This window comes from Theobroma cacao, chromosome 5 (assembly GCF_000208745.1).
Source record: "Theobroma cacao cultivar B97-61/B2 chromosome 5, Criollo_cocoa_genome_V2, whole genome shotgun sequence".
In the NCBI taxonomy this organism is placed as follows: domain Eukaryota; kingdom Viridiplantae; phylum Streptophyta; class Magnoliopsida; order Malvales; family Malvaceae; genus Theobroma; species Theobroma cacao.
Genome location: NC_030854.1, coordinates 33,742,414 through 33,770,384, shown reverse-complemented (window position 1 = coordinate 33,770,384; position 27,971 = coordinate 33,742,414). Strand labels below are relative to the sequence as shown.

Sequence of the window (27,971 nt, the reverse complement as noted above, 5' to 3'; positions counted from 1 at the left end):
TTTTATGTCAACATCAGGTTAATATAAAATGAACAATAATATTTTAATTAATGATAATTAATAAAAAATATTAATTATAAAAAATTATTTAATTTAAAATAAAATTATAAAAGTTTGTTTGAATGTAATGAAGAATAAAAATTTATTTAAAATTTTTTAATAATTTAGAAACTTTTAAAAAATTATACTTCATTATTACAATAAAAATGATAATTAAATAAGATCATATACTAACGCATATAATTATTCAAATGAATATATGATCGTTGTATTATTATCTTTAATTAATTTCTTTATTATAATAATAATTATTATTATATATAATTTTGTCACAAAACACGTGTAAAACAATTAAAAAATGGCGATAATTGGAGCCAAGTCTGAGCTTAAGAGGATTTTAGTCCAAGCCTAGCTTTGTGGGCCTGAATGGGCTCCAAACATATCATAGGCTGCGGCTCCATTTACAGCAATTTAGTTGGTGCTTGCACGCCCAAACTAACTAGGCCCTTGCCCGACCAAAGTCAAAAATATTTGCAATCCAAAGATAAGGGATAACTTTTTTATTTTTTTAATGTGGGAATATTGAAATTAAATAATACAAAAAAAAGAAAATGAACACTGATCAAAATTCGAGAGAGAAAAATGCAAGCATTCAAATCAAATAAAAGAAATTAAAAAAAAAGTAAAAGGAAAAAACCGTGGAAAGAAAATTACTATGAACAAGTCAAATTAAAATATAATTTTGCTTTTCCCCCAAAAAAAGAAGAATAAAAATCATGTTTTCATTACAAAAGTTTATGGAAAATTATAAATTGAAAGCATAAAAATGAGAAAAAGCTTTAAAATGAATAAAAAAATTCATTTTTAATTTTAAGATCAATATATTGCAATATATAAAATAATAAAAAGCAAAAAAAAGGGGGTAAAAACAGCATCGTCATCCTCTTCCTTAAAATCACCAAAACGTCACCGCCGTTTCTCAGGTAACCCTAACTTTCCCCATACTCCGCCCCTTCCCCCCCCTCTCTCTCTCTCTGTTTCATTTCCCTTTTCGTTTATCACCGAATCTCGAATCGAAAAAATAAAAAATTAAAAGTAAAAAAAAACCAGAGCCAGAAAACGAAAGCCAAACAGATTCCACTGAGAAAAACGACGTCGAATCCAACACTTCGCTTCTCTCTTTTCCTTCGTGAAGCGGAAGATTTTTTGATGTTTTTCGATTTGAATGATCGAAGACGATGCCGGGGAAATAGTGACGAATTGTAATCCTACGCCCGTCTTAGCTATATGGCTCAGCAACAGTCTTCGCGTCTCAATCGTTTACTCACTTTGTTGGATAGTATCCTTTTTTTTTATACAATTTCTTTTTAATTTGGATCTGATTCAAATTTGCGAAATTCGAAATGCATTTTTTTCTACTTTCATTTTCTTGTTTCTTTGACTTATTTTGTTAAAAAGCTGGTTCAACACAAGCGACGAGATTCACTGCAGCGCGACAGATTGGGGATATTGCCAAATCGCATCCGCAGGACTTGAATTCTCTTCTAAAGAAGGTACTAATTTCGAATTTCTGATTTTTAATTATTTTCTGTATTTTTTGCTATTACTTTATTGTAATAAGTGTGTTTTTTATTGGCCAATTTTGGAATTTACGTTACATTGTGGAAGAAAAAAAGCTACATTCCATATTTTTTGTTCAGCTGTAAATTTACTGTAATGAGTGTATTTTTTAATGATTATTTATTTGCCAATTTTGGAAGTTTTTAGAATTTATGTTATTCGGAGGAAGGAGGAAAAAGCTGCATTATATATCTACATTGCCAAGATTGAATTTTGTCATTTAATAAAAAGAACTTTTTGAATACTGCAAATTGTTGATGTTTGGAATTGCTGTATTTCATGCAATGCTGTAATTAGTTGCCCAGCAAAAATAATTAAATAAGCTGAAGTTGGCATAGTTAAGCCACCAGACTTGCCAGTGTGCTTGCGGTGTTTATGAAGTTAAAGATTTTTAGGTGGTAGCAAGCGATTGAAGTCTATTTATGCTAAGTCTCTTAGGGGTGTGGTGGTGAACCTTGCTAAAATTAGGATCATGAGGAATTTATTCTAAATGTTCTTCTTGTCCTAAGCTGTTTAATAGCCTTTGGATATGGTTCTGTATGTTTAGGGCCTAATGGTGGAATTTGATCCTTTTTATGGGAAATGCTTAGATGTTCTTGTTGTTCTAAGGAAAATAAATAAAAATACTGTGTTAAATGTCATAGATTTCAGACTCCACTTTCTGTCTCTCTATGTTTTGTCTTTTTTTACCCCTGAATGTTGGCCCACTTCATGATTGGCTCTTTTAAACTCTGAATTTTTAAAAATTAGACATTTTAAATATCTTCATTGCAAGATTCTATTTTCCAACCTCAAGAAGTCATTGAGGCTCTAACTGAAGATTCTTCTTCAAATTTTGCTTGGAAGGTGATTTTTCTCAGACCTGTGTTTTGAAGAAACAGTGCAATCGAGTTAAATTTTGAGGCCTGCGCAAGTTTTCTGTGGTTTTCTAGTTAGTATATGGATGGATTTAAGCATTTGCTTAGGATTATATTACTCAATTCTTGTGTGAAATTTATATTTTCTAGTAATGTGTTTCTACCTTTTCTCTTTGTTGTTGTTGTTATGAATTTTTTGTTATCAACTATTGTTCAGGGGTTGGTTTGCCAGTTGTATGTTGGTGTTATATTTTGTATTTTATGATCTACCTAAACACCATTGTTTTGTGCAATTAGGTTTCTCAGTATCTTCGTAGTAAAAATTGGGACACAAGGGTTGCTGCTGCTCATGCCATAGGGGCTATTGCTCAAAATGTTAAGCACACTTCTCTGGCTGATTTACTGTCTTCTGTTGGAGCAAAGATGACTGAGGCTGGGATATCTGGTACTATTGAAGATATGGTGGCATCACCTGACTTACATTCTAAGATTGTATCAGGTGTTTCTTTTAGAAGGTTGTTTCTGAGATTAGCTTTTAGCATTATTGATTGTACCAAATCTTTATTCAATGGGAAAATATTTTTCTTATCATGGATTTCAGTTCATGTCTTTCTAAGTATGTGTTTCTCCTAACAATATCTAGTTGTTTTCATTACTGACATATATTTCTTTGAAAAATTTTTCATAACAGTTTTGACATCAACAAGGTGTTGGAGTTTGGTGCTTTGATGGCGTCAGGTGGACAGGTAAATGATCTCCTGTTTATGTTGAAGGATTTAATCTAAGTATCATGTAGTGTTCTTTATTATAGTTTTTTATTTCCCTGGGAACAATATCCACATGTTATACTGAAAGTTTCTATTTCATTCCTTTTGTTTGTTTCTGAGGAAATGTACAGTATCTTTCCATTCTTGCTATTGCTAGAGATATATGGTCAAGGGTTAAAATCTCCTGGCTTTGTTCTGGCTGATGTTACATTTTTAATTTTCTTTTTCTGTCTTCGGTTTTCTTTTGCACTCCTTTCTTTAATGTTCTTGCAAAGTAGCTTTGCTATTTTTTTTATTCATCCCTGTCTGGTGTTTTAAAATGGCTTTGCTTTTTGTAAACAAGATCAAGAACCCTTTTCCCGCTCCTCTCTTATGAGTTTTCCTGTGGATGTTTTCTTTGAATTTAGAGATGTGTGTAAACTTGAGTTATGTAATACTATGGGATGTATGCAGATAGTTTTCTGGGTTATCTCGTAAGAGTGATGCACTAAAAATCATAATAAAAGAAGAGCTGGAATAGAATTAAAGGGAATTGCAATTGCCTTTCTTCTTATTGCCTTCCTTTTTTAAAGTTTATTTTGGGTAGTTATCCTGGTTATGACAACTAGTACCATTGTGGTGCTTGCATTACATGTTATCTTGACATTTGTATTCTTCTTATTGTGATAATTGTTTACATTTGCAAGTCAGTGTCAGTAGCTTGTTTGGTTGATTGAAGCTGGACTAAAAGTTGCTGCTCAAGCACAATTATTTGAAAAACTCTATTAGATGTAAATTATTCGAAATAACCGATGAATTAAATCTGCCTCTGATCAGCTTTTTAATGCATTTCTTGAAGCCCAAAATTAGAGCTTCAACTGCTGGCCTCTAGAATTTTGCCTTTAACATTTAAAAAATTTAAAAGCTGTTTCCCAAACTGCTGTTGGTCTAGCTTCAGCTCTCTGGTGCAAAGAAGCTGGGGTGACTGGGCACTAGATATTAATGGTGGTTTCGACACTTCTTCACATCCCCCTATTCCTTCTTTTGGCACTCTGTGCTTCACTTTGATTTGTAATGGATGCCTTGTAAGTTGTAATCGTTTTGTTTGATTTGTTGCAGCATTTGTCCTTTTACGTGTTTATTTTAACTTATAATATTATCTGTGCTAATGAAAACATTTGAACCCATATTCAATGCAGGAGTATGATATTGCAAATGATAACTCAAAGAACCCTAAAGAGAGATTGGCTCGCCAGAAACAGAATTTAAAACGACGTTTAGGTTAGAGGTTTTTTTTTTTTTGGGTTTATTTTGAGCTGATACTTTCAGATATTCATTGTGTTTGACATTTGGTTCGTTACTGGAAAGAAGTGTTCATATTTTGTCAAACAAAAAAAAAAAAAAAACGATGAGAAAGAAGTTCTTAACTTCTTATTTAGATGATTCCCTTATTAAGTTGAGAGCTGGCAATGTTGCCAGGATTTTAAAATTTCTGGAAAAAGTCCATTTGGTTGAGACAATTGCTTTTTTTTGTTGTCTCTATTCATCTATTCATTGGTGAATGTTGAGGAGGATGGTAGAAGAGGTGTTATTTTAATTTGATTCTGTTTATCTTTGTTATATGCATTCCATATAAATACATATAAGCAAACATATTTGTATTTGTTGTCATCTGCATTGCACATCAATTCTTGTATTTTATTATTTTTAATTAATAATTATTTATAAATACAGTTTAGAAATATAATGAACAAATAATTCTGAGCTAAGTAAATCATTTGCTAAATGAAAGTGATTCAATGGACTGGAATTCTTATAAATACATTAGATAATTTTACTACTATTAATTTATTATTATAATTGAAAATTATACTAATTTTTTTTAAAATGGCAATTTAGAAATAAAATGAATAAAGATGCCTTTTCGCATCAATTAAAAGTTTAACACATAACTGTGCTTTTATATATATTATAGATAAATATTTACATATATTTAAAACCTGAAGAGATCTGGTTTTGAATTGATACAATCTTGGCTGAGGTTCTTTAATGGTATGGTATCAGGTATGACCTATACGCATACATGTCAGTCAGCTTCCTTGGCAGAATACATTGGATGGAGTTGATTGGGAGGATGTATTTTGTACGTAATTTCTATATATGGCCAGTTATTCTAGGCTTTTCTTAATCTAAGCAGGAAGTGGTGATTATGTTACATTCTTGGATCTTGGAGATGTAAATGGGTTCTTTAACTTAGGAAGTTGTGAATTTAGGTGAAGCTGTTTCACTTGGTCTTTAGTCAAAACTGCTTAGTATTAACTAGTTAATGAGGACCATTGATAGGCTTTTATGTAATCCAATGAAGGTTGCCATTGTCTGTAAGAATAGCTTGAATTCATTAATATTTTTACTTGGCAAACAATAAAAAACGTAAATAAAACATTTTATGCACAAAACATTTTGAAGATATGGGCATAAACTGAGCCTTTGCTGTAATTATCTTCTTATTCCAGCAAATTAATGGATTAAGTAAGGTTGGTGGTGCAAAGAGTGGGACTTTCTGCTGTAGAATCGGATAATTTTACATTCATTTATATTTGTTTGGTTTCTTCCTCTTTGTTATTTGCAGGTGTTTACCCTTTGTTATAGAGTTGTATTTTACTTCAGAAATGGTCAAATGGGTTTGCATGTATGATTTCTTTATCTGCAGTTGTCTCCTTATCGAATTTATTAGAGGCTACTGACTATGGTTTGTAATACTTTCCAGGCACATGGTTTCCTTACACTAGACTTGGTTGTTCTGTGCAGGTTTGGATATGTGTGAGCAGTTCATGGATGTCAGTGATATGATTAGAGATGAGGACCTAATTGTTGACAAATTACATCACCATGGAAATGGTTTAGATAATAGATTTTACACGTCGCCATCTATACATAACATCCGGCAATTTGTTTCACGTATGGTACCTAATGTTACGTCTAAAAGAAGGCCAAGCGCAAGAGAGTTGAATATGTTAAAGCGAAAAGCTAAAATAAATTCAAAAGATCAAGCAAAAGGCTGGTCTGATGACGGAGATACGGAGGTATCACCGGCTCACAATGCATCAACTCCAAGGGGAACATGTCCTGATCCAGTAGGTTCGAGTAAGGTATTAGAATATCTCACTTCCTAATTAATGTGCAAGTTCATAGTTTTGGTCTGAGTTCCCCTCTTAACTGTCTGATCCAATGTTCTGTTTTTATGTGTTGAATGCTTAATTTCATATCAATTGGGTTCCACTCGTTTTCTTATTTAATAAAGATTATGGAATTTTTTTTGCTTTCATTTCAGCATTTGTTGTGACCACTTACCATAAACTTTGGATTTGAAATTTATCTGTTGTTTGATTCAATTGAAATTCTGTTTCAGGATCTACTGGTTTATATATATTATATTTATATATATAATATATATATTATATATATAATATTTATTTATTTTGGCATGGATATGGAATTATATCTTTCCCCAAATTCTTGAGAATTCAAAGTAAATGAATAAAAGGAAAAGGAACGGAATTTGAATAATCTGTTGGACTGATGCTTTTTGCTACTGCAATTAGGATTTTGACTTTTTATAGACATAAATTTCTGATAGTGACCTAAAGAAGACAACCTAATAGATTGCAAGTGAAATTTCATGAAGAGATATTGCAATTTTACATTTTTTTACTTAACCAGAAGTTACAGAACTAATAAACCATTTACTTAGATTAATAATTTTAAATTTAAACTCTTTTAAAATGAATTTTAAAGTTTTGAAGGGTAGCCATGATCTTACACAGGGAAACTTAAATTCTTCTCCTTCTCTCTGATCTCACCAGTGCTAATACTCGTCCATTTTTAATCTCATTGTTCTACAACTTCTGTGGGCATCTTTATTTTGTGCATTTGTCTATTTTTTTTTCAGATTTTTGAGCCTTTTACATGCTTCAAACCATGTGCTAAAGAATTTGTGCTTCCTTTGATGATGTATTTAACTCATAAAACTTGCTGAGTGCGAGCAACATGTCTGTAAATTCATCTGAATGCCCTGGAAATACCTTTAAAGTTAAAGTGGTGGGTGGTTCGCTGTTTTGAGTCTAGTCAAAATGGTATTCTTTTATCGATGGAGTTGTGTGAATTGTTGAACATGTTGATATTTTGGAGAAATGTGACATGGTGAATGGGGCAAAATGCTGCACCCTGTTGCAGCTACCAAAACAAAATGTTAATGATGATCAAAAACCTCAACTATCTCAATTAAAACCTGAAAAATATCAGGTAGTTGATATTACAAACCATCATTGTTTTGTGTAAAAAGTTTGAAATTTCTCTGTCAAAAGGCTGGCAAATTTAATTTGTTGGTTACATATAGGACTCAGGAGTTACTTTCTTGGTTTTTTGCATTTCAAAAAGATGCATTATTTTCTTCTTTTATTTTACTTGTTCCATTTTAAGCTATCAGGTGTAGCAAATGACGTTGACTTTCTGTGCAGTTTGATGCTGTTACTGATGAAGATAGCTCTGATCATGATGGAGATGGCCGATGGCCTTTCCGTAGTTTTGTTGAACAACTCATTGTTGATATGTTTGATCCTGGTAAGCATTTGTATAAACATCAAGATTTTTGTCATTCTTTTTTTCCATTTCTGATCTGATGATAGGTTCCTTTGACTATGTGTTATCAGTTTGGGAGATTCGCCATGGTAGTGTTATGGCTTTGAGAGAAATTTTAACACATCATGGTGCTTCTGCTGGAGTATATTTGCCTGACTTGAACTCAGATGATGCACTGTATCTTGAAGTAAAAGATTTAGATTATTCAAGTAAAATGAAGAGAGAGAGAGAAATTGATTTGAATATGCAAGTTTCACCAGATGAATTAGAGGTAAATCTGAAGAGGCCAAAGTTTGAAGATGGATCATTTCCAGTGATGGACAAAATGATCTCTGCTGGCCAGCATGGTGGCTTCAATGTTGCAGTGAAGATCGAGGATGCTGCATCCACTTTGCTCTCTGGGCAGTTTAATGGTCAACATGATATTAGTTCTATGAAAATAGAGACTGAATTTTGTCATGATGATATGATGTACCACTCTAAAGAAGCTGTTGAAGTGGAAGAGCCAAAGAGTTACTCGGAAGATAAGGGTGCATTTGCAAATTCAGATGTACTAAAAATTCTCCCTGAAAATTGCGAGCTCATAAACTTAGTTAAACTAGCCAGGCATTCTTGGCTTAAGAATTGTGAATTTCTTCAGGATTGTGCAATTCGTTTCTTGTGTGTACTATCACTAGACCGGTATGCTGTGTTTCTTCTTTGGTGCTAGTTATTTTGTAGAAAATTTTAATTGATTTTAGTCTATGAGAAATTGCTATTTATTTATTACTTTTTCTTTTATAATAGTTGATGAGAAATAAATACTTGCTTAAAACTTAGGTCCTTATATTGGTTGTTTTATATTTCTATTCTGCAGTTTTGGAGACTATGTATCAGATCAGGTTGTTGCTCCAGTACGAGAAACTTGTGCCCAAGCACTAGGTGCTACTTTTAAGTACATGCACCCTTCATTAGTTCATGAAACATTGAATGTCTTGCTGCAAATGCAGGTAAATACCCTATAAGTTCATGCTCAAAATCCTCAATTACAATGAAGGTTAGCTGGATCTCCATTCTTACTGTTGGTATGGTGGTTTTATTCTGTCTTCCTTCTTTGTTCAGCGTAGGCCAGAATGGGAAATTCGTCATGGAAGCCTTCTTGGTATTAAGTACTTGGTTGCTGTTCGACAGGTATGGTTTTGTGCCTGTTTTAAGTATGAAAAATTTAGGTTTTCTGGCTCAGAACTGTTTTCTCTATCATAATTAGCCTTTGGAGGCAGTGCTGTCTGATCTTTTAATAGAGAAAGGCTCATAACTGTATCTCTATCATAATTAGCCTTTGAAAGCAGTGCTGTCTGATCTGTTAGACTGTTTTTAGTTTAGGATTACTATTATTTTAATACCCTATCCACCTGCAGTCTCCCTTCTGATATGCCATTATACATGCTATGTGAGAATCATTTATTCAAGTTGGATTTTCTTTAACTATGCTATCACGATTCCCTTTTGTATACTAGGAGATGCTGCATAATTTGCTTGGCCGTGTTCTTCCTGCTTGTAAGGCTGGATTGGAGGATCCTGATGATGATGTGCGGGCTGTGGCTGCAGATGCTCTAATACCTACTGCTGCTGCTATTGTTGCTTTAAAAGGTCAATCATTGCATTCAATTGTTATGCTGCTTTGGGATATACTACTTGATTTGGATGACCTTAGTCCATCCACTAGCAGGTAATCTATTTGCATTTCCTTGTATTGTACCCCTTGTTGGGATTTTGTTTGCTCTGTTTTTCTTCAAATTATTACTCTTAAATTTGTTATTTTCATATAGGGTTTCATTTTTGGAAATCAAATTCTAATTAGATTGTTTAGCGGTCTCATGTTCTCAGTAGTCAGTACATGTAATACGTATTTGGAAATGAAACAAAGACAACTTTCTTAGCTGACATTTCACTTATGGGTCAAAAATACTGGTTGGACTCATTTGTAAGGTGAAAAAATTTCAGCTATTCTTTTTTAATTTGGGGAGAAAAGGACCTAACATGACGTTTTCCAAGTTGTTGCACTAATTTTCTATGCTTTTTGCACTCCCTGATGACACTTTCTTATATGTTGGTAATGACATATTTCAAAATTTTGAACTTTTTAAGTACTTTGTAACTTATTGTTCTTAGCATACAATTCTCCTATATGGAATATGTTTCTAGTATATTGCGTGTGTCAACATTTGTGACTGTGATCCATTGGAGGACCTCTTTGGTATGCATTCTGGTGACAGACCTGCATTTTTTTCTAATTATTGCAACTGCAGATGTTTTGAAGTTGAACTTTTCATCCTTACTAAACACCTGAACAGTTTTTGCTATAAGAAAAAAATTGGGATTTTTTAAACTGAAAAATGTAATATCTGACCAAATACTGCATGTGAGCGTGTCAGTTAACAACAATGTGATTTTGGCTATTAGTTAATACTAATTTTAAGCAACTTTTTCTTTCTTTTTAATTGTTCTTGTTGTACATATATGTAAGTTTATAGGTATTTAGTAATGTAAGTTTTTAGTATATTTGTGGTTTTTCCTTTTTTTTTTCCTATTTGTTCTTTTGGTATCAATTTATCATTTATGGTGAAGTGCGCTAATCTATTTTTAGCTTTATTGTGATGGATATCTCTCATCCCTTTTCTTTCTTTGTTGTTAAACATGAACTTTGTTGTTTTAACTTGAATGTTCAATAGTTAAACACAATTGGAAAAATGTGGTCCCTGTGGTCACTTTTTTTGGTAATATTTTTATTATTTCAGTATTTGCAGGTTCTGTTGCTATGTTACTGCCCCTGCCTCTCCCTTATTGTTATCTCTAGTTAAAAGTTCTAACAATATACATAGTTTAGTACATGAGTATGAATAATAACTACAACCTTTGAACTGTTCTTGCTCAGCTGGATAGTAAATTTTCTATGGAGCTCTGATAGTTGTTTATATCAAGCAGTAAAATGTGATGAAGATGGTGGAACCCTGTTGTAATCCTTTTCATGAAAATTTTATTTGCAGTGTTATGAACCTGTTGGCAGAAATCTACTCCCAAGAAGATATGATGCCTAAGATGTTAGGGACATCAACAGAAAAAGAGAAGCAAAATTTTGATCTAAATGAAGTAGTTCATGTTGATGAGGTTGGAGAAGGGAAAGATTTGCAGGAAAATCCTTATATGTTGTCTATGTTGGCACCCCGTTTATGGCCCTTTATGAGGCACAGTATTACATCAGTCCGGCATTCGGCAATCCGTACTTTGGTAAACTGGTTATCTACAATGTTTTGTTTTTTGTGTATAAGTATCAGTCACTAATAAATTTTGTCAAATTACAATATTATTATTATTATTTTGTCTAACTGGCTGCATGTTTGGGTTATTAGGATAATTAGTTTGGGCATGACTTGTGAGTATCTAATTGAAGGATGCATCTTTGCTTGCACGGTTCTTTTCTTCCATCTAATATAATATCAGAATATGAGGGATGATTCATTTGAAAATTTCATTTTGCAGGAGAGGCTTCTCGAAGCTGGTTATAAAAGGAGCATTTCTGAGCCAGCTGGTAGTTCCTTTTGGCCATCTTTTATACTGGGTGATACCCTTAGGATTGTATTCCAGAACCTGCTGCTAGAATCCAATGAGGAAATTCTGCAGTGTTCTGAGAGGGTTTGGAGGTTGCTTGTGCAGGTATCTTGCATGATTTTATCAGAAGTTGCGATTTCATGCTTTCTTATAATTTTCTCAGTTTTTATCCCTTTATCAATGATTACAGTATGATAGTTGTCTTTGTTTGTCTTCTTTTGAATAAGGAGTTGATTCTGCAGTTACTAATTTTGTCCCAATTGTATTAAGTATAAATGCTATGTACTAGAAGACTTAGATTTAGCAAGATCTTGTATGGATCTTTACTTTTTGCAGTATCATGTACTCATTATTGCCTTGCTGTGTCGTTATTTTATCTGGATTCTTCAAATGGTCAACTGCTGATATAATTCCTATTGTTTGGCCCATTTTCATATAGACAACCTTTTTGTTATATTGTGGTTTAAATTTAGTTCTCACGTAAGGAAATTCTATTAAAAGTTGTTAAAAAGTAGGTCAAACTGTTTTCTTTCTGTTACTTTTGATTCAGAAGGTTAAAACGTTTCTGTTGACCTAAATACTATGAAATTTGCACTTTCTCTCTTTTACCTTAGGTGAACTTGCCTCTGTTTCTTTTTTTTTTTTTTTTAATTTCCTGGGTCTAGGGGGTCAAAATGGCACTATTTTAGCCTTATTTAACACAGTTTAGTTGAACTTTTCTAGAGAAGTATGAAACTGTGAGCACAAAGGAAGTGTAGTGTCTAATTTAACATCACAAAGGCAATGAGTCAAACCATGGGAAAGGGTCCTATTGTTGACTCTTTCAAAAGAGATTGGACTGATGCCTGTTTCTATATTATCGAGTACATATTTTACAACTGAAAACATATCAAATGGTTGTGGATCTCTACATCTTTGAATTACTCATCATTTGTGATGAGATGGGATTTATTATAAAAAAGCTCATTAGGCAGTTATTGAGTGCCAATAAATGTTATTGTCAACTAGACTATCTTTGCTTGGAAAATTATGAAGATTTCACTTTGTATATGACTATATACATCTATGTCTTATGCCTTTCCTTTCCTGATTTCTGTCTTTGTTAAAGGTCAACCAAAAAGAAAATATCTTTAACTCAGACAAACACTTGGGGCATTTTCTAAATCATTATGAGTAGAGCATCCTATCAACAGAAAACATGTCATTTTTATTGATAATGTTTCTGCAAAAAACATTTTCCAAGGGGTAGTTGGTTTTCTGATTTCTTATATATGTATTTTATCGCTTTTCAAAAAAGAAAAAGTATTTTATCAGTCTATAAAAGGTTCGATGAACATTTAAATATTCTATCCTAGGAATTAGAAGAATTGTCATCCTTTGGACGCGAGAAAGAGAAATGAAACTTTTCATTTGTCTCAAAGACTAAAAGGATGAGTCACACCTTCTGTAATTCTTTTTTTAACATCATACATATTGATGATATTATTCAGTAAAGGTGCCTCTATATCATGCTTCTAGTGAAGTTATTATAAAATCAGATAATAAAAATTCAGTAAGAAGAGCTGGATTGAATGGGACAGCAATCACCTGTATATCATGATTAGGATTTTCAACAAGGGCCTTGTCTAATTAAACCATGCTATCAATAAGGTGTGATGTTGTTATTGCTAAGTTTGGTTGGAGGATTAAGGACTTAACAATCACATACAAGGCTTCAGGGAAACTTTCTTTTGTCGCTTTTCTAGCATTTTTGTCATGCAAATTTTATCCTGCAGAAAATTTTGATGGACTAAACCAGTTTCATGAAACTTACATTATGCAAACATCATAGAAAATGCAGATCAGAAGACGAAGTACATCATACGTAAAATATATTTATATCTTTAGATTCTGAGCATAACTTGAACAGCTTATGGGGGCTGGTTATCTGTATAGACGTCTACATTAATTTTAAGAAATTTTTGTCCTGTTGCTATAGTAGTTTTGAAGTTAGACTCTATTGTCAAAACAACCATCAAAGCTAGTATTCCACTTATGTTGGCTAAGCTTTGTCATTTGGTTCAACAATATAGAAGTGCCTTTCTTCTATTTCCCTTTTTGTGAACTGACTGCAAGAGTGTAATTGAATTATTATTTGTTTGCTGGCAGTTTTGTTTTTGATATGTTTTTTATTGCTGTGGTAGGAATTCTGAATTTTGCTTGATTTTTGTGTTAAACCTCAAATTTTATTTAGGTATCCTAGACTTGAAGTTGCCCCCTCCCCTTCCCCCTTTCTCACAATCATAGACAGTCAAGATAAAAAAATTTTAATCAAATTTATTGCTTTAGTGTTGAATGTGCATGAAGCGTGACCAGGGTGTTATAACCTAGAGTTACTATTTTCTGATTGGGAAGCAACAAATATTGGCATAGAAGGTGCTGAGTTATGCTTGTGAGTTGGATCACTTGGAGAGTGGTACCATTCTTCTTCTATGGAGATTGTGGAATTAGAGGAACCACTTGCTTTTTAGTCACTAATGTTGATATAAATGTTTAACACTTCAACTAGTATTTGACTTTTAGGAGTTAATCTTCCTAATTGTTTTATTTTCTTCTTGCTTTCCTTTTTGATTTTGTCTGTGTTTTTTAGATGTAGACAACGTTTTTCTTTCCTGGTGCCCTTCTGTTTACATCCTATTTACTTTCTTTTTAATATTTAGACTAGAGAATTTAATCAATATCCTTCTATCTCCATGTTTTACTTTCTAAACTTGCTTTGCATCTGTCTTTTTCTAAAACACTCTTTTTCTAAATGATTTTAGTGCCCAGTTGGGGACTTGGAAGTTGCTGCAGTGTCATTTGTTTCCTCTTGGATTGAGCTTGCAACTACTTCTTATGGTTCGGTTTTAGATGCTACAAAAATGTTTTGGCCAGTTGCTCCTCCTCGAAAGAGTCACTATAGGGCAGCAGCGAAAATGAAAGCTGTGAAGCTTGAGAATGAATCTTATGGAACTGTTGGCTTGGATTCTGTGAGAGGGGCTGTTTCTCAGGAAAAGAATGGGGATGCTTCTACTAACTTAGTGAAGATAATTGTTGGTGCTGATGCAGAAATGTCAGTAACCAATACCAGAGTTATTACAGCTTCAGCGTTGGGAATATTTGCATCCAAGTTGCAGGCAAATTCTTTGCAGTATGTAGTTGATCCACTGTGGAGTGCACTTACCTCCCTGTCAGGAGTTCAAAGACAGGTAGCTACTAATTATGTTCAACAGGAAACAGGGCTCTGTGATATTTTTTATTCTTTATCAATTAGTTTTTCCTTTTTATCAGGTGGCATCCATGGTTCTTATTTCTTGGTTCAAAGAGCTCAAAAGCAGGGAGCCATCAGGAAACCAGGAAATTATGCAAGCTTTTCCTGATCATCTTAGAAAATGGTTATTGGATTTGCTAGCTTGTTCTGATCCTGCATTCCCTACAAAAGATTCAGTTCTACCTTATGCTGAGCTGTCAAGGACATTTGCTAAAATGCGCAATGAAGCTAGTCAATTGCTACATGTTGTTGAGTCATCTGGCATGTTTGTAGATATATTGTCAACTGTGAAAATTAATGTTGAAAGCTTAACTGTAGATGATGCAATCAGTTTTGCTTCAAAAGTGCCATCATTATGCAATGATAATACTGGAAGTGAATCAATGCAAAGGAACATTGATGATATAGAGTCGGCAAAACAACGTCTTATAACAACTTCAGGCTATTTAAAATGCGTTCAGGTTTGTTTATAATTCAATTTTACACGTGATATGTTATTTTAAACCTTATATTTGTTAAAAGAAAATAGTCTGTCAAATTTCCTCTCTGTCATACATGCTCTTTTTCTTTTCCTGCAGAGTAATTTGCATGTTACGGTGTCCTCCTTAGTTGCTGCTGCTGTTGTCTGGATGTCAGAGCTTCCTGCACGACTTAATCCAATCATTTTGCCTTTAATGGCTTCGATTAGAAGAGAACAGGTAGTATTTTGAAGATGAATTCTTTGTGTGACAAACAACACAAATCTGATGTGGTTCTGATTCATTTCTAATACATTGTTTAGGAGGAAATACTGCAACAGAAGGCAGCTGAGGCTCTTGCAGAGCTTATTTATCATTGCATTGTTCGTAAGCCTAGTCCAAATGACAAGTTAATCAAGAATATTTGTAGTCTGACTTGCATGGATCCTTCTGAGACTCCTCAAGCTGCAGTTATCAGTACCATGGAGATTATTGATGACCAGGATTTCCTGTCCTTTGGGACTAGCACAGGAAAACACAAATCAAAGGTTCACATGTTAGCTGGTGGTGAAGACCGATCAAGAGTTGAAGGTTTTATCAGCAGAAGAGGTTCAGAACTAGCATTGAGGCATTTGTGTGAGAAGTTTGGTCCTACATTATTTGAAAAGCTTCCCAAACTTTGGGACTGCGTTACTGAAGTTCTTATACCTGCCAGTCCTGCAGACAAACAGCAAGTTGTGCAGGCTGTTGAATCAATTAAGGATCCTCAGATCTTGATTAATAATATCCAGGTTACTGTCTTCCTTGATTTTATTATTTTCTTATTCTGAATTTTTCTCCCTGTTATTATGGTTGGCAATGTCAATATGGCCTATTAGAATTGTAATTGTTATAAACCTTCCCTGAGTATTTCAAAATGTTTAGTCTCACATGGCAGATGTCACAATATCTCTAGTCATGATAAAAGGTTCATCATTTTAGGAATCACATGTAGCATATAATGATACTATTATGAGCTGGTTTCAGGTCTAATTTTTAAATTCACTACAATATTAGTTTGCCAAGACATTTGATAACTGGTTGATTGGGTTTTGTACCTTTCTCTTTTGTAGCAATCTTGGGATATTTAGAATTAGTTAACTCATCGGTGGAAATTGATATTAAACTTGGCTCAAAGTAGGTTGAATCCTGAAGTGCATAAGCTAAATATTCTTTTATGATAGTGATTTACAGCACAGGATTTTGGATTGAGGTGCTCAATTTTTTTTGGTCGTGTAATATGTCTGCCTTTCACCTTTGAAGGCAAAATCTAATTGGCACTTAAAATTTTTATTGCATTATCTTGGAGCTTCAGTTTTAACAAAATTGCAACAAAAAAAAGTGCTTTAATGTGTGAAATACATCTGGGATAGAGCAGCCTAAGTGGTGGCAGCAGATGTGATCGTAATCAAGGGTTTCTAGATCTAATGATAATCAGCTGTTTTAGATTCTTTGATTTCATGGTAATGTGAGTTTCCTAGGTTTATATCTTCAAGAGAGGAAGGGTTAGATCAGAGTTCTAGGCTTCCAATTCTCTGGAAAAATGGCTTAAGTGTCATGGACATTTATATGGTTAATGTTGATTGTTGAAAAATTGCTTAATCATCATAATAACTTTGAACCTCTCTTTCCACAAAGAGTGTTAAATGGTAAATTGTGGACCTCTGTTAAGATCCTGTTATGTGGTACAGAATAATGGAAAATGATCCTTGTTTCTGGAATGCCTGTTTATTGAAATGCTGATGGTACCTGGTGTTTGCTTTATAACATGGAAATTAACAACCTGTCCATGCTTGCAACTCTCTGTCACTGTGCTTATACGATGGATTCTTACACTTCTGGCATCATCCATGCTTCTTTTCTACCTGTTTCATTATTGGCATTATGTTCCTAATCTTAGTAGAATAATTTTTCTCCTTGCCATCTTTCGGCATTTAGTCCTTGACTTGAAAAATCTTTTAGAGGTGTTTAATTCATGTGTTTTTGTTATTTATTTAATTATTTGTCCTGATTTGTAACTATGATTTATTTTTGGCAGGTGGTACGTTCTATTGCTCCACTGCTGGATGAAACCTTAAAGCTGAAACTGCTAATGCTTCTTCCTTGCATTTTTAAATGTGTTAGTCATTCCCATTTGGCAGTTAGATTGGCTGCTTCCAGGTGTATTACTACAATGGCTAAGTCTATGACTGTAGATGTAATGCGGGCTGTGATTGAAAATGCCATTCCTATGTTGGGGGATGTGACATCTGTCCATGCCAGACAGGGTGCTGGCATGCTTATTAGTTTGCTCGTTCAGGGATTGGGTGTGGAGCTGGTTCCATATGCACCTTTGTTAGTTGTCCCTCTTCTTAGGTGTATGAGTGATTGTGATCATTCTGTCAGACAGAGTGTGACACGCAGTTTTGCTGCCCTGGTACCTCTTCTCCCATTGGCGAGAGGTCTTCCTCCACCCATTGGACTGAGTGAAGGTTTTTCTAGAAATGCAGAAGATGCACAATTTTTGGAACAACTGCTTGATAATTCCCATATTGATGATTACAAGCTTTGCACTGAATTGAAAGTGACATTGAGGAGGTACATTTGTCTGTTTAGATACTAACTTTGCTACTTTCTTCTGTATGCTTTTGCCCTACTTTAGCTTTCCTGCTTGTGAAAGAATGCATTGTTTAATACTGTGTTATTATGGCTTCTGTATGTATTCTTGACATTTCAGTAGGAAAATTTACTTTAGGACTCTAACTTTCCTTCATGCTATGCTGGGGACGTGATTTATGTTTATACTTTCGTTTTGAAATGTGGAGGTTAAGTTGGTTTTGATTCAATGCAGTGGTCCTCCAAAATTTATGCGAGGCTCCTGTTAGTTACCCTGTCTTCCCCTTTATTTTTGAAGACTAACTAGAGGTATGGAGTGTAGTTTGAAACTATGTTGGGGAAGCTCGAAAACTAGCCTCATAGATTTCTTCTTGGAGACCTAAAACCTCTCTTTGATGATTTCACATGAAATATCTTTGGAAGATTTGTGAGCAATATTTGAACATGTTTGGTTTTATTCTCTATAGAGAAGTAGATCGGGCTTGAGATTGACATGGCTGGTATTTTATGTGTTTCCAATTATTTGGAGTCTAAGTGGATCTTACAGATATTCTGTTATCTGTTGTTTTATCTTTGCTTGTTTTCTTCTCTAAACTGGCTATATAACTTTTGATCAACGCTTCTTGAATCACCTGGCATGTATTTTTTTTTGTTATGCGGGGGCGACATTTAATGCAGTTAATCTAAGGTTTTAAAGGTTTAAGTCACTGTCCACTGAATATTAGTTTGCAAATTCAATGCATCATGAAACAGGTTTAGTGGTTTCAGTACTCAGTCTAGAGCAGTTTTCTCTTCTTTTTGTCTAAAGTCTTTCCATTGCTTGCTTTGTGCCTTCAGGTATCAACAAGAAGGTATAAACTGGTTGGCCTTTTTAAAACGTTTCAAGCTTCATGGGATCCTGTGTGATGATATGGGGCTTGGGAAAACGCTTCAAGCATCAGCAATTGTGGCATCTGACATTGCAGAGTGCCATGCTTCAAATAACATTGAGGAATCTCATTCATCCTTGATTGTTTGCCCATCCACCCTTGTTGGACACTGGGCTTTTGAAATAGAAAAATATATTGATGCTTCGTTAATATCCACCCTTCAATATGTTGGTTCTGCTCAGGACCGCATTGCTTTGAGAGAACAGTTTGATAAGCATAATGTAATCATAACATCTTATGATGTTGTGCGCAAGGATGCTGATTATCTTGGACAGTTTCTCTGGAACTACTGTATTTTAGATGAAGGACATATCATCAAAAATGCTAAATCTAAAATAACATTGGCAGTAAAGCAGCTGAAAGCCCAGCATCGGTTAATACTAAGTGGAACACCGATCCAGGTAATGTTGAAGTCTATTTACTTGTATATATTAGGATTGTTCGTTTTCCTGAGAAAGTTTCATCTTTTTTTTTTTTATGGCAGAACAACATCATGGATCTGTGGTCCCTTTTTGACTTTCTAATGCCAGGATTTCTTGGAACAGAGAGACAGGTATTTATTGATTTCTTGTTTTTGATTCTCATGAAAATGCTGCTTATTGTTTATGTATATTCAGCTTGCTTCCTCCAAAGGCCATTGTTGGGTTATTTGGGGCAAAATATAAGCTGAGAATCAGGCATGAGTTGTTCTGACGTTATTTTTTATGCATGTGCAAACCAAACATGGGAATCCCTTGATATTGCATAGATTACCGAGGGAATCAAACATTCTCTAAACCAAACTGCCCCTAATTGCTATGAAGCGGTGAATGTTGGTAATTATCAGAGTGCATTACTGATGTTCACTCTGCGGTAATGCACATATCAGCACAACAAATATATGAACTACACCTTAGTTAAACATAGTGATGGATGTTGATTTCTACCAGGTGTGGCTCTAAGTGACCAGATTGCTGATTTCCTGATTTACTGTATTTTATATTTCTTGGCAGATTGATCATTGAATTATGTGGAAAATCCTGCTTGTCAGTTTTATGATTTTAACAAGTTGATTATTTGTGGTGTTTCTTGCTACAAAACTATTGTCTGTTATTTTTCTTCTCTGTATCAAACACTGTTGATTTGATTTGATTTTGGCAGTTCCAAGCCACTTATGGGAAGCCACTGCTGGCTGCTAGAGATCCTAAATGTTCGGCCAAGGATGCTGAAGCTGGGGCACTTGCTATGGAAGCACTGCACAAGCAGGTCATGCCCTTCCTACTTAGGCGAACAAAGGATGAGGTCTTGTCTGACCTGCCAGAGAAAATCATTCAGGACAGATACTGTGACCTTAGCCCTGTCCAATTAAAGCTCTATGAACAGTTTTCTGGTTCACATGTAAAACATGAAATTTCAAGCATGGTAAAGCATGATGAGTCAGCGGTTGCAGGAGGAAATATTGCTTCACCAAAAGCATCTACACATGTATTTCAGGTGAAGTGATTCTTTTCGTTTCATTCCTCTTTATTTTCTTTTTACCCCTATTCATGGAGTTTCTATGGGCTGAATGAATGTTCTTTTTGTTATGTTTAGGCACTGCAATACTTGCTAAAACTTTGTAGCCATCCCTTGCTTGTCGTTGGTGAAAAGGTTCCTGAGTCTCTCGCATTGCAGTTGTCAGAGCTCTTCTCTGCGAGTTCAGATATCATTTCTGAACTTCATAAACTCCACCACTCTCCCAAATTAGTTGCCCTTCAGGAAATTCTGGAAGAGTGTGGAATTGGTGTGGATACTTCTGCTTCTGATGGCTCTGTCACTGTTGGACAGCACAGGGTTTTGATATTTGCTCAACATAAAGTAATGACCACCTATCTCTCTGGCCCTTTGCTAGATAACTTGAGCTTGTATGTTTCTTTCCAGAATTACCACTTTAAAATTGGTTTTCAATGCAGGCCTTACTGAATATCATTGAAAAGGACTTGTTTCAGACCCACATGAAGAAGTGAGTTCTGTGATACTTTTTTTAAGCTGAATGTTAGAATTATTGATTGTGTAGGAAAATTTTTCTTGTTCTTTTATTTTATTAATTTTGCATAACTGAAGAAATCTTTATCAATTTTTTTTATTTTGGCCATTCTTCATGAAGCACTTGAGGCCTTAAAGATTGGCTCCTTTTTGGTGTTTCATTTTGTTTGACTTGCACTTGCAAAATGTACAGTATTTAGTTTATCGGAAGGTATAATTTTTCACTATCTGGACCTATTTCTTTTGGCTTGTTCCATGTGTCCTTACTCCTTACGACACCTTTAAAGTACCATATGTGGACAGTAATTTTATTGGTGGTTAATGATATAATCTTTATTGATTGGCTGACTTTGATGTTGTACTTGGTTGATGTTTATATAATTTTTGCTCTCTTTTATACTTTTGGATTGCAACTCTTATAGTGTTTCCCTCTCTTTTCAATTAATGAAATTATGGAAAGAATTATGAAAGTGTCAAGGACAATATTATCCTTGGCCAAAAGAGAAAAAAAGGGACAATGTTCTCCTACTTCCCGTTCATCTGAGCACTCTATAGACCTGTTTCTCTGGGTTCATGATGTTGTAACAGTTAGATCTCTATGAGCTGTTAAAAAATGTTGATAGACAGCTTTCATACTGGTGTGACTGTTATCCTTCTTGTTTGGCCTGAATGGGTGAACTGAAATGGGGATATTTACCTGTGTTGTCTTGTTCTGTGCTGTAGTCAGGTGCACGGGCTATTTTATTCTTGTGTTGTAATTCTTGAAGGCAATTGGTTATTTTTTCTTCTGCCATTTAGCTAGTCATCATTTCATAGGATGGAGAATTTTTTGGCCTTAATAGCACTTTCTAAATTTATTGCCTTACTGTATCAAAGAGTAATAGATGTCGGAAATTTGAAAAACTGTAGTAAAACATCATTTTCTTTCGTCTTTTGTGGTTTTAATCGGTTTTATAGCCATTTGTTACATTCATGGAGAGATAATGGATCTTTGCACCTGTTGTGAGGCAACTATCTGTTGGACCGGTTGTGGTTTATTCCTTGTCCTGTAGAACCTGCTTATTCTCCACATTTTCGCCCTTCTCTTTTCAGGTTGATGTTCCTTTTGCAATATAACAATGCTTTATTCAAAATCTGTATTCAATTAGGGATATCTTGAATGGTCAAACAAGTGTCAGACTCTCATAGGGTAATTGTTTAGTCATTGCTGCTTTGCTCTTTTAGAATCAGTTGGAAAATCATGGTTCTTTGCATTGCGAAGGTTTAAAATGACAACTTGGGGACAGCAAAAAGAACTTTTAGCCTTTGTAAAACATTTAAAAATATGCTATGAAAATAAACCAACATTAAGACATTAGTTGTTTTGATTTTCTTCTTCTCTTTTGATGCTCTTGCATCTGCCTTGAAGCTTTATTTCACCTTCGTATTATTTGGTGCTAATTCTGCATCAATTCTAGAAACTTTCATTAATATATTGCTAAATTTTGCATCAAACAGTGTCACATACCTACGGCTGGATGGATCAGTTGAACCAGAAAAACGTTTTGACATTGTGAAAGCTTTCAATTCTGATCCAACCATAGATGCCCTTTTGCTTACAACACATGGTAAGACTTTTCTTGTTGCTGAGTGATTTTTTTTACAATGTTTTATTTAATATATCTCTGTTGCAGTTGGTGGGCTTGGTCTGAACTTGACATCTGCTGATACCCTCATTTTTATGGAACATGACTGGAATCCCATGCGTGATCATCAGGTAATGTTACATAGATTTGTATCTGCTATGCATGTGTTGATGATCCAGCGAAATTAATTACCTCCATTGTGTTCTATGATAAATATTTTCACATTTATCTTCTTTAGCTTGGTAAATGTTAGGTTAAATTCCAGCATATAGTATAAGCAGTAGGTTTCTTGGCATTCATCCGTCTCTAGGTCTCAGTTATGGCCTGGAAATAATGGTGGTTTATGCACAAAATTTTAACATGAATCAAATGCCATAAGTATACTTTCAAGGGTCATCAAAAGATGAGATATTCTTTGTTCACATAATCTGTTGTCTATGTAATTATTAGGCAATACGAACTGATGCATACTCTCCTGCATCTTTATTGTCTTAAATTGTTTTTACATTTTACTTAAGCTTGCAGCTTACTATCTTCATTGGAAGGATCATGCTTTTTCCCTGATTTGGCTGGAGTGTATTCTTTTATATTCATTGATGACTTTTAATGACTTATATTCTTGTATGGACTTTCAGGCAATGGACAGGGCACACAGATTAGGCCAACGGAAAGTTGTGAATGTTCACCGTCTCATCATGCGTGGCACTCTGGAAGAGAAAGTTATGAGCCTCCAACGGTTCAAAGTATCAGTTGCGAATGCTGTTATCAATTCTGAGAATGCCAGTCTGAAAACCATGAACACTGACCAGTTGCTTGATCTATTTGCCTCAGCAGAAACATCTAAAAAGGTATTATTATTTTTTACCTTTGATATTGGAATGATGCATTTGCAAGTATATTTGGTTCTTTTATAGGGTTTTTTTCCCTCTTTCTTTGGTGCTTTAATATGCATGTTTGAATATAGTGGCCTCATATAGGAATTAGATTTTGAAGTTTTCCAATGTTGCAGATCAGTTCTAAGAGATCAAATTGTAGAATAAAATAAAATCTTTTGGAATCTACCAAAATTTTATGCTTTTGAGGTTACAGATATGCATGTATTTGACTTGCAGGGAGCAACAGCTTCGAAACGTTCAGAGAGCAGCATAGATGGAGACCCAAAATTAATGGGTACAGGGAAGGGGTTCAAAGCCATCCTTGGTGGATTGGAGGAGCTTTGGGATCAGTCACAGTATACCGAAGAATACAATTTAAGCCAGTTCTTAACAAAACTTAATGGCTGAACTCAAGCTGCGCAATGGCCTGAACTTAATTGGGTGCCGTAATGGGTTCAAAGATTATATTCTTGGTCCACCAGTGGAGTTTTAGGATCATGGTGCGCCAGAGCTCGATCAAGTCCAGTTCATATTGAAGCAAACTGGTTGAAGCCTGCTGCTCGTCTGTACAAAGTGTATATAATCCAAATTAAGGAGCCCAGTTTTGGCAAAATTTTAGGTGTAGCTTCATTTTTTCAATATATTTGTACTCCTTTTCCTTCCTTTTGGGGGATGTTCTTCCAAAATTTTGTCTATCCTGTCTTTGCAGTAGGGTGGCTGGGAAAGATGCTGTTTTTAGAGTGGTTAGTCCCAGGTCTCAACATGAGAGTTTCAAATTGGTCGGAGCTGACAGGAAGAGAATTGTAAAGCCGAATATTGTATATACCTTCTTTTTTTCAAAAAAAAAAATTAAAGGAAATCATATTGCAGAACTGATACGTCGACGATACTCGAAAATCTGTGTGTCTGTCTATCTGTCTGCATGTGCACGCACACATCTCCGGGTTATTGGGGTGCACTGGGATGCTGTGTTTTGAGTCGTGCAGCTCAACGGAGATGGAGGGGCAGAAGTTCTCAGGTCGGAACTAAGGTACCATAAACTAGAAGTCACCATGAAATTCCTTAAAACTACTATGAGACAAGAATTATTTTGACTAGGTAATATGTCACAGAGAATCGTTAATCTCACATAAAGAAAGATGTCATGGTCCAAGTGGAGAGTTATGAATCTCACATTGATTGTATACTAAAGTGAAATTGAGTATTTAAAATTCACTTCTAACATTTATGGTTTACGTCATTTTCAATTAACGAGGTCTTTTTTATGAGATAAAATTCGAAAATCAACATATCAAAGCTTTGGCTGATACTTTGCACAGGTTGGTATGAAATGTGACAGAATACTTGCTCAATGTCTTGCACAAATTGATGTGAAACGTGACACAATTACTTAATAGAAGGCTTGATATTAGTTATTGTCTCTTTCATTCTCTAGGCTTGATATTTTCTACAAGTCAATAAAATCTCTTTAGTTTTTAAAATTGAACATGGGGTTCATTTATTATTAAATAGAAAGAAGAAGAAGAGGAATAACAATTTGAAATAAATAAATAAAAGCCACACTGAACCAACTTAATAAACTATCTATATGCAGGGACTGTGACTATGAGCAGCTGATCTAATATTAGGCCAAAACCTCTTTGTCTTGATGTTAGGTAGGAGTAGCTTTGCTTGATATTTTTCACCAAATAATAACCAACGCTTTGCTTAAAATCCATATAGTGCTTCCCCGGATGGCTAGCAGTCCATTATTCTACAATTTTTTTAACATTAATTGTCAATGTTGGTTCCCAAAAATCAAGCCCCAATCAGATGAAGTTGGAATCACAATCATAACATGCAAGAAACAATTTTAAGGAATCTTTCCAAACAATTATCTTTTTTTTTTATTATGGACAATAATTTATAATTTTGATTTAATACTTTAAGAAGTTTTTAAACTATTTCAAGAAATTTTATATAAATTTTTATTTTTTAATTGATTTAATCAAGTCTTTATTTTCTTATTTTAAACGAAATAAACTCTTATAATTAACTGTTATTAGTTAAAATGCAAGTGATATAGATAATAAAAATTATCATATGATCATGTCATTATGTCACATCAATAATGTCACTATCCATTATGATATGTCAACATTACACGTTAACTTCACATAATAAAAAAAAATGTGATATTTTGACTAATGATAATTAATTAATTATTAATTATTAAAATTTATTTGATGTAAAATAAAAATATATGAATTTGATTGAGTAATATAAAAAAATAATTTATATAAAAACTTTTTTAAAGTATTAATAATTTATGATTGTGATAACATCATATCAAAATTTTAATAATTTATTTTCACATACTAAAACTTATAACTATGGGATGAATAACATCTTTCAAAGTAGGTAAGTTAATAATAAATAGGTGGTTATAGATTAAAAGCCTTAGATTTCATCCTTACTCTTTCACCAATATAAGTCAAAATCCTAGGGCCCCCTTGCTTTATATTAGTTGGTTCTATTGTTTGCCTTCAAAGAACAAGTAAAAGATAAAGTAAAATAAAAAAAAAATCTTCAATTCTAATTATCATTTATTATTATTATTATTTCTTTATGAATTAATAATAATTCATTTTCATTTCAAATTTGTCTTTACACACATGGAAATGCCATATTTTTAATTTATTATTGATTTTTTGTTTTTCTCACATTTCAAATGATATATTGGTGGGCAGGATCATGTGCAAAACCTTAGTTCTCTATTTTTAATCATGATGTATTGGTTGGGAATTCATGTGATCACATTGAATGCACCATGGAAACAATTATTCATAATATTATTTTAATTGGGTCAATTAGTTTTTATTAAGTTATCTTAAAAAAATGTTTTTTTACTCTTTTACATTTGGAAAAACTTAAACCTATCTTATTAAACTAATATAGTCTTTGATAGTGTCAAATTCTTAAGTTTACTTCTTAAAACCATGAGATAAGTGTATAATTAAAATATATATATATATATATAAATAGTTAATATTACATTCAATATATCTCAAGAAAATTAATTTATCATAAATCAAGTTACATATGCATGGTAAACATGTTGTGTAACATAATCCTTGTGGTTGTTAAAAAAGAAATGTTGGAATGGACTCCAATAGTGACAAGAGATTAGGATGTGAGATTATTTAATATGAAATAAATAAATAAATAAAATAAATGGTTGAATGAAAAAGCAAACATCAAATGATGGATGACTACATGATTATTTATAGAGGTAAGTCTAACTGGTATCTTAAATATTTGATACAAAAATAAATGTATATTTTTATTTAAAAAAAAAGAATTTAAATTTTGGATTTTTTTAAATCAGATAAATAAATAGCAATGGTAAGCGGAAAGGATGACTGTGCATGTTAGTGACATGGAAACTAAATAAATAAATGTTGAAAGGTGCTTTGTTTTAGTCAAAAGATTTGTTAAGAGAGAGAAGAGAAGGGAAACCACACATTTTTCTATTCTAACCCCTGGAATCTGGCATCTTCACAGTTCACACATTCTTAAAGTCAAGATTAGTACACTTAAAAACTAATTATATATATATATATATATATATATATATATATATAATATATATATATAAAAGCAAGAAATATTCCAAAGCAAAAAGACAGAAGAGGGTAGAAAATAGATAAAAGAACAAGTGTATGCTGTTAAATAGCATCATTTGCATGGTGTAATTGGACAAGATCCTGGGATTTGCACCAAACACCCTTTTAATTAGAAAAAAAGAAAGACAGCAAAACAAAGAACAAAGACAGCAGACCAAGCCTTCACTTTTGGCCTTGGGTGTAAAACCTGTCCCTTGCCTTCTCATATTCTCAAGGCTTTTCTTAGGAAAGTTGGGTGATCTAAATCCCACCACCACCAATTTCCATCAACTAAATAATGTAAAAGAAAAGAAATGTGCAACCTTGTTTCATTAAAAAAATAAAAGTTTTTTTTTTCTTTTTCCAAATATTAGAAACTTCTTTCTTTGCTTTCATTTTTCATGAAGGTGAAAGAAAAGATAATGTTCACCTTGTTGTTAAGTCATTTTCACTTTATATTTTCCTTTTATTATTTAGGTTGTGTTCAAGCTCTAAAACTATGGCCTTTGGGGGTTCAGAGGTGGGGGGATTAAGAATAATAAAGTGTTTTCATTTACTAATTCATAGTGTTTGTAAATAGTCCCATTGTCCCACAATCAAACAAAATGGTTAATCATGACTTCATTTCTTACATTTGTGCTGTCATAGTTCAAAGAAATGGAATCACAAAAAACAAAAAAGAATAAAAAACAAAAACAAAAACACAAAGCACTTAAAATCAAAAGTCAAAACAAAACCCAATCCCATTTATCATCTTTTCAAGATATAAACCTCCTCCATAAAAAAAAGAAAAAGACCCTTTAGCCTCCCAACCTATACTATACCATACCTCAGTGAACCAAACCCTTGGCCTCTTCTGTCCTTTCAGTGGGTTCTTTTGTTTTTCTTTGAGACACCTCAGATTCTCTGTGTTGTTATCTTGTCTTGTAATAAAACTACACAAAGAAAAAAAAAACAAATACCCCACTTTCTTTTTTCTGTAATAAAAAACCCCCACTTTTTACTTTTTTTCTTATTCCCTCCCGGAATTCAAGCTCATAATAACAACAAAGCAAGTAAACAAC

The 27,971-nt window shown here is 33.6% G+C and overlaps 1 protein-coding gene across 2 annotated transcripts; it reads left to right on the top strand.

Moving 5' to 3' along the window:
- On the top strand, nt 922–24,141 carry LOC18599740 (TATA-binding protein-associated factor BTAF1). Of its 2 annotated transcripts, XM_018121638.1 has the most exons (27): nt 922–1,339; nt 1,459–1,553; nt 2,775–2,992; nt 3,169–3,223; nt 4,423–4,504; nt 6,032–6,372; nt 7,741–7,843; nt 7,933–8,542; nt 8,718–8,850; nt 8,963–9,031; nt 9,358–9,569; nt 10,888–11,128; nt 11,381–11,554; nt 14,251–14,676; nt 14,759–15,199; nt 15,317–15,436; nt 15,520–15,987; nt 17,274–17,812; nt 18,668–19,160; nt 19,244–19,312; nt 19,900–20,232; nt 20,332–20,595; nt 20,691–20,740; nt 22,261–22,370; nt 22,437–22,519; nt 23,024–23,236; nt 23,501–24,141. In XM_018121638.1, the coding sequence occupies exons 1-27, from the start codon at nt 1,288–1,290 to the stop codon at nt 23,669–23,671; spliced, it is 6,165 nt and encodes a 2,054-aa protein (XP_017977127.1). In that variant the 5' UTR covers nt 922–1,287; the 3' UTR covers nt 23,672–24,141. The 2 variants fall into 2 exon arrangements, with proteins under 2 accessions (XP_017977127.1, XP_017977128.1); XM_018121639.1 differs by lacking the exons at nt 922–1,339; nt 1,459–1,553 and having other exon boundaries at nt 2,911–2,976.

Coding starts and splice junctions, on each gene's coding strand:
- LOC18599740 (XM_018121638.1), top strand. CDS start 1,288: ATGGCTCAGCAACAGTCTTCGCGTCTCAATCGTTTACTCACTTTGTTG. Junction 20,233..20,331: donor CATCTACACATGTATTTCAG/GTGAAGTGATTC, acceptor TGTTATGTTTAG/GCACTGCAATACTTGCTAAA. Junction 23,237..23,500: donor CAGCAGAAACATCTAAAAAG/GTATTATTATTT, acceptor TTTGACTTGCAG/GGAGCAACAGCTTCGAAACG.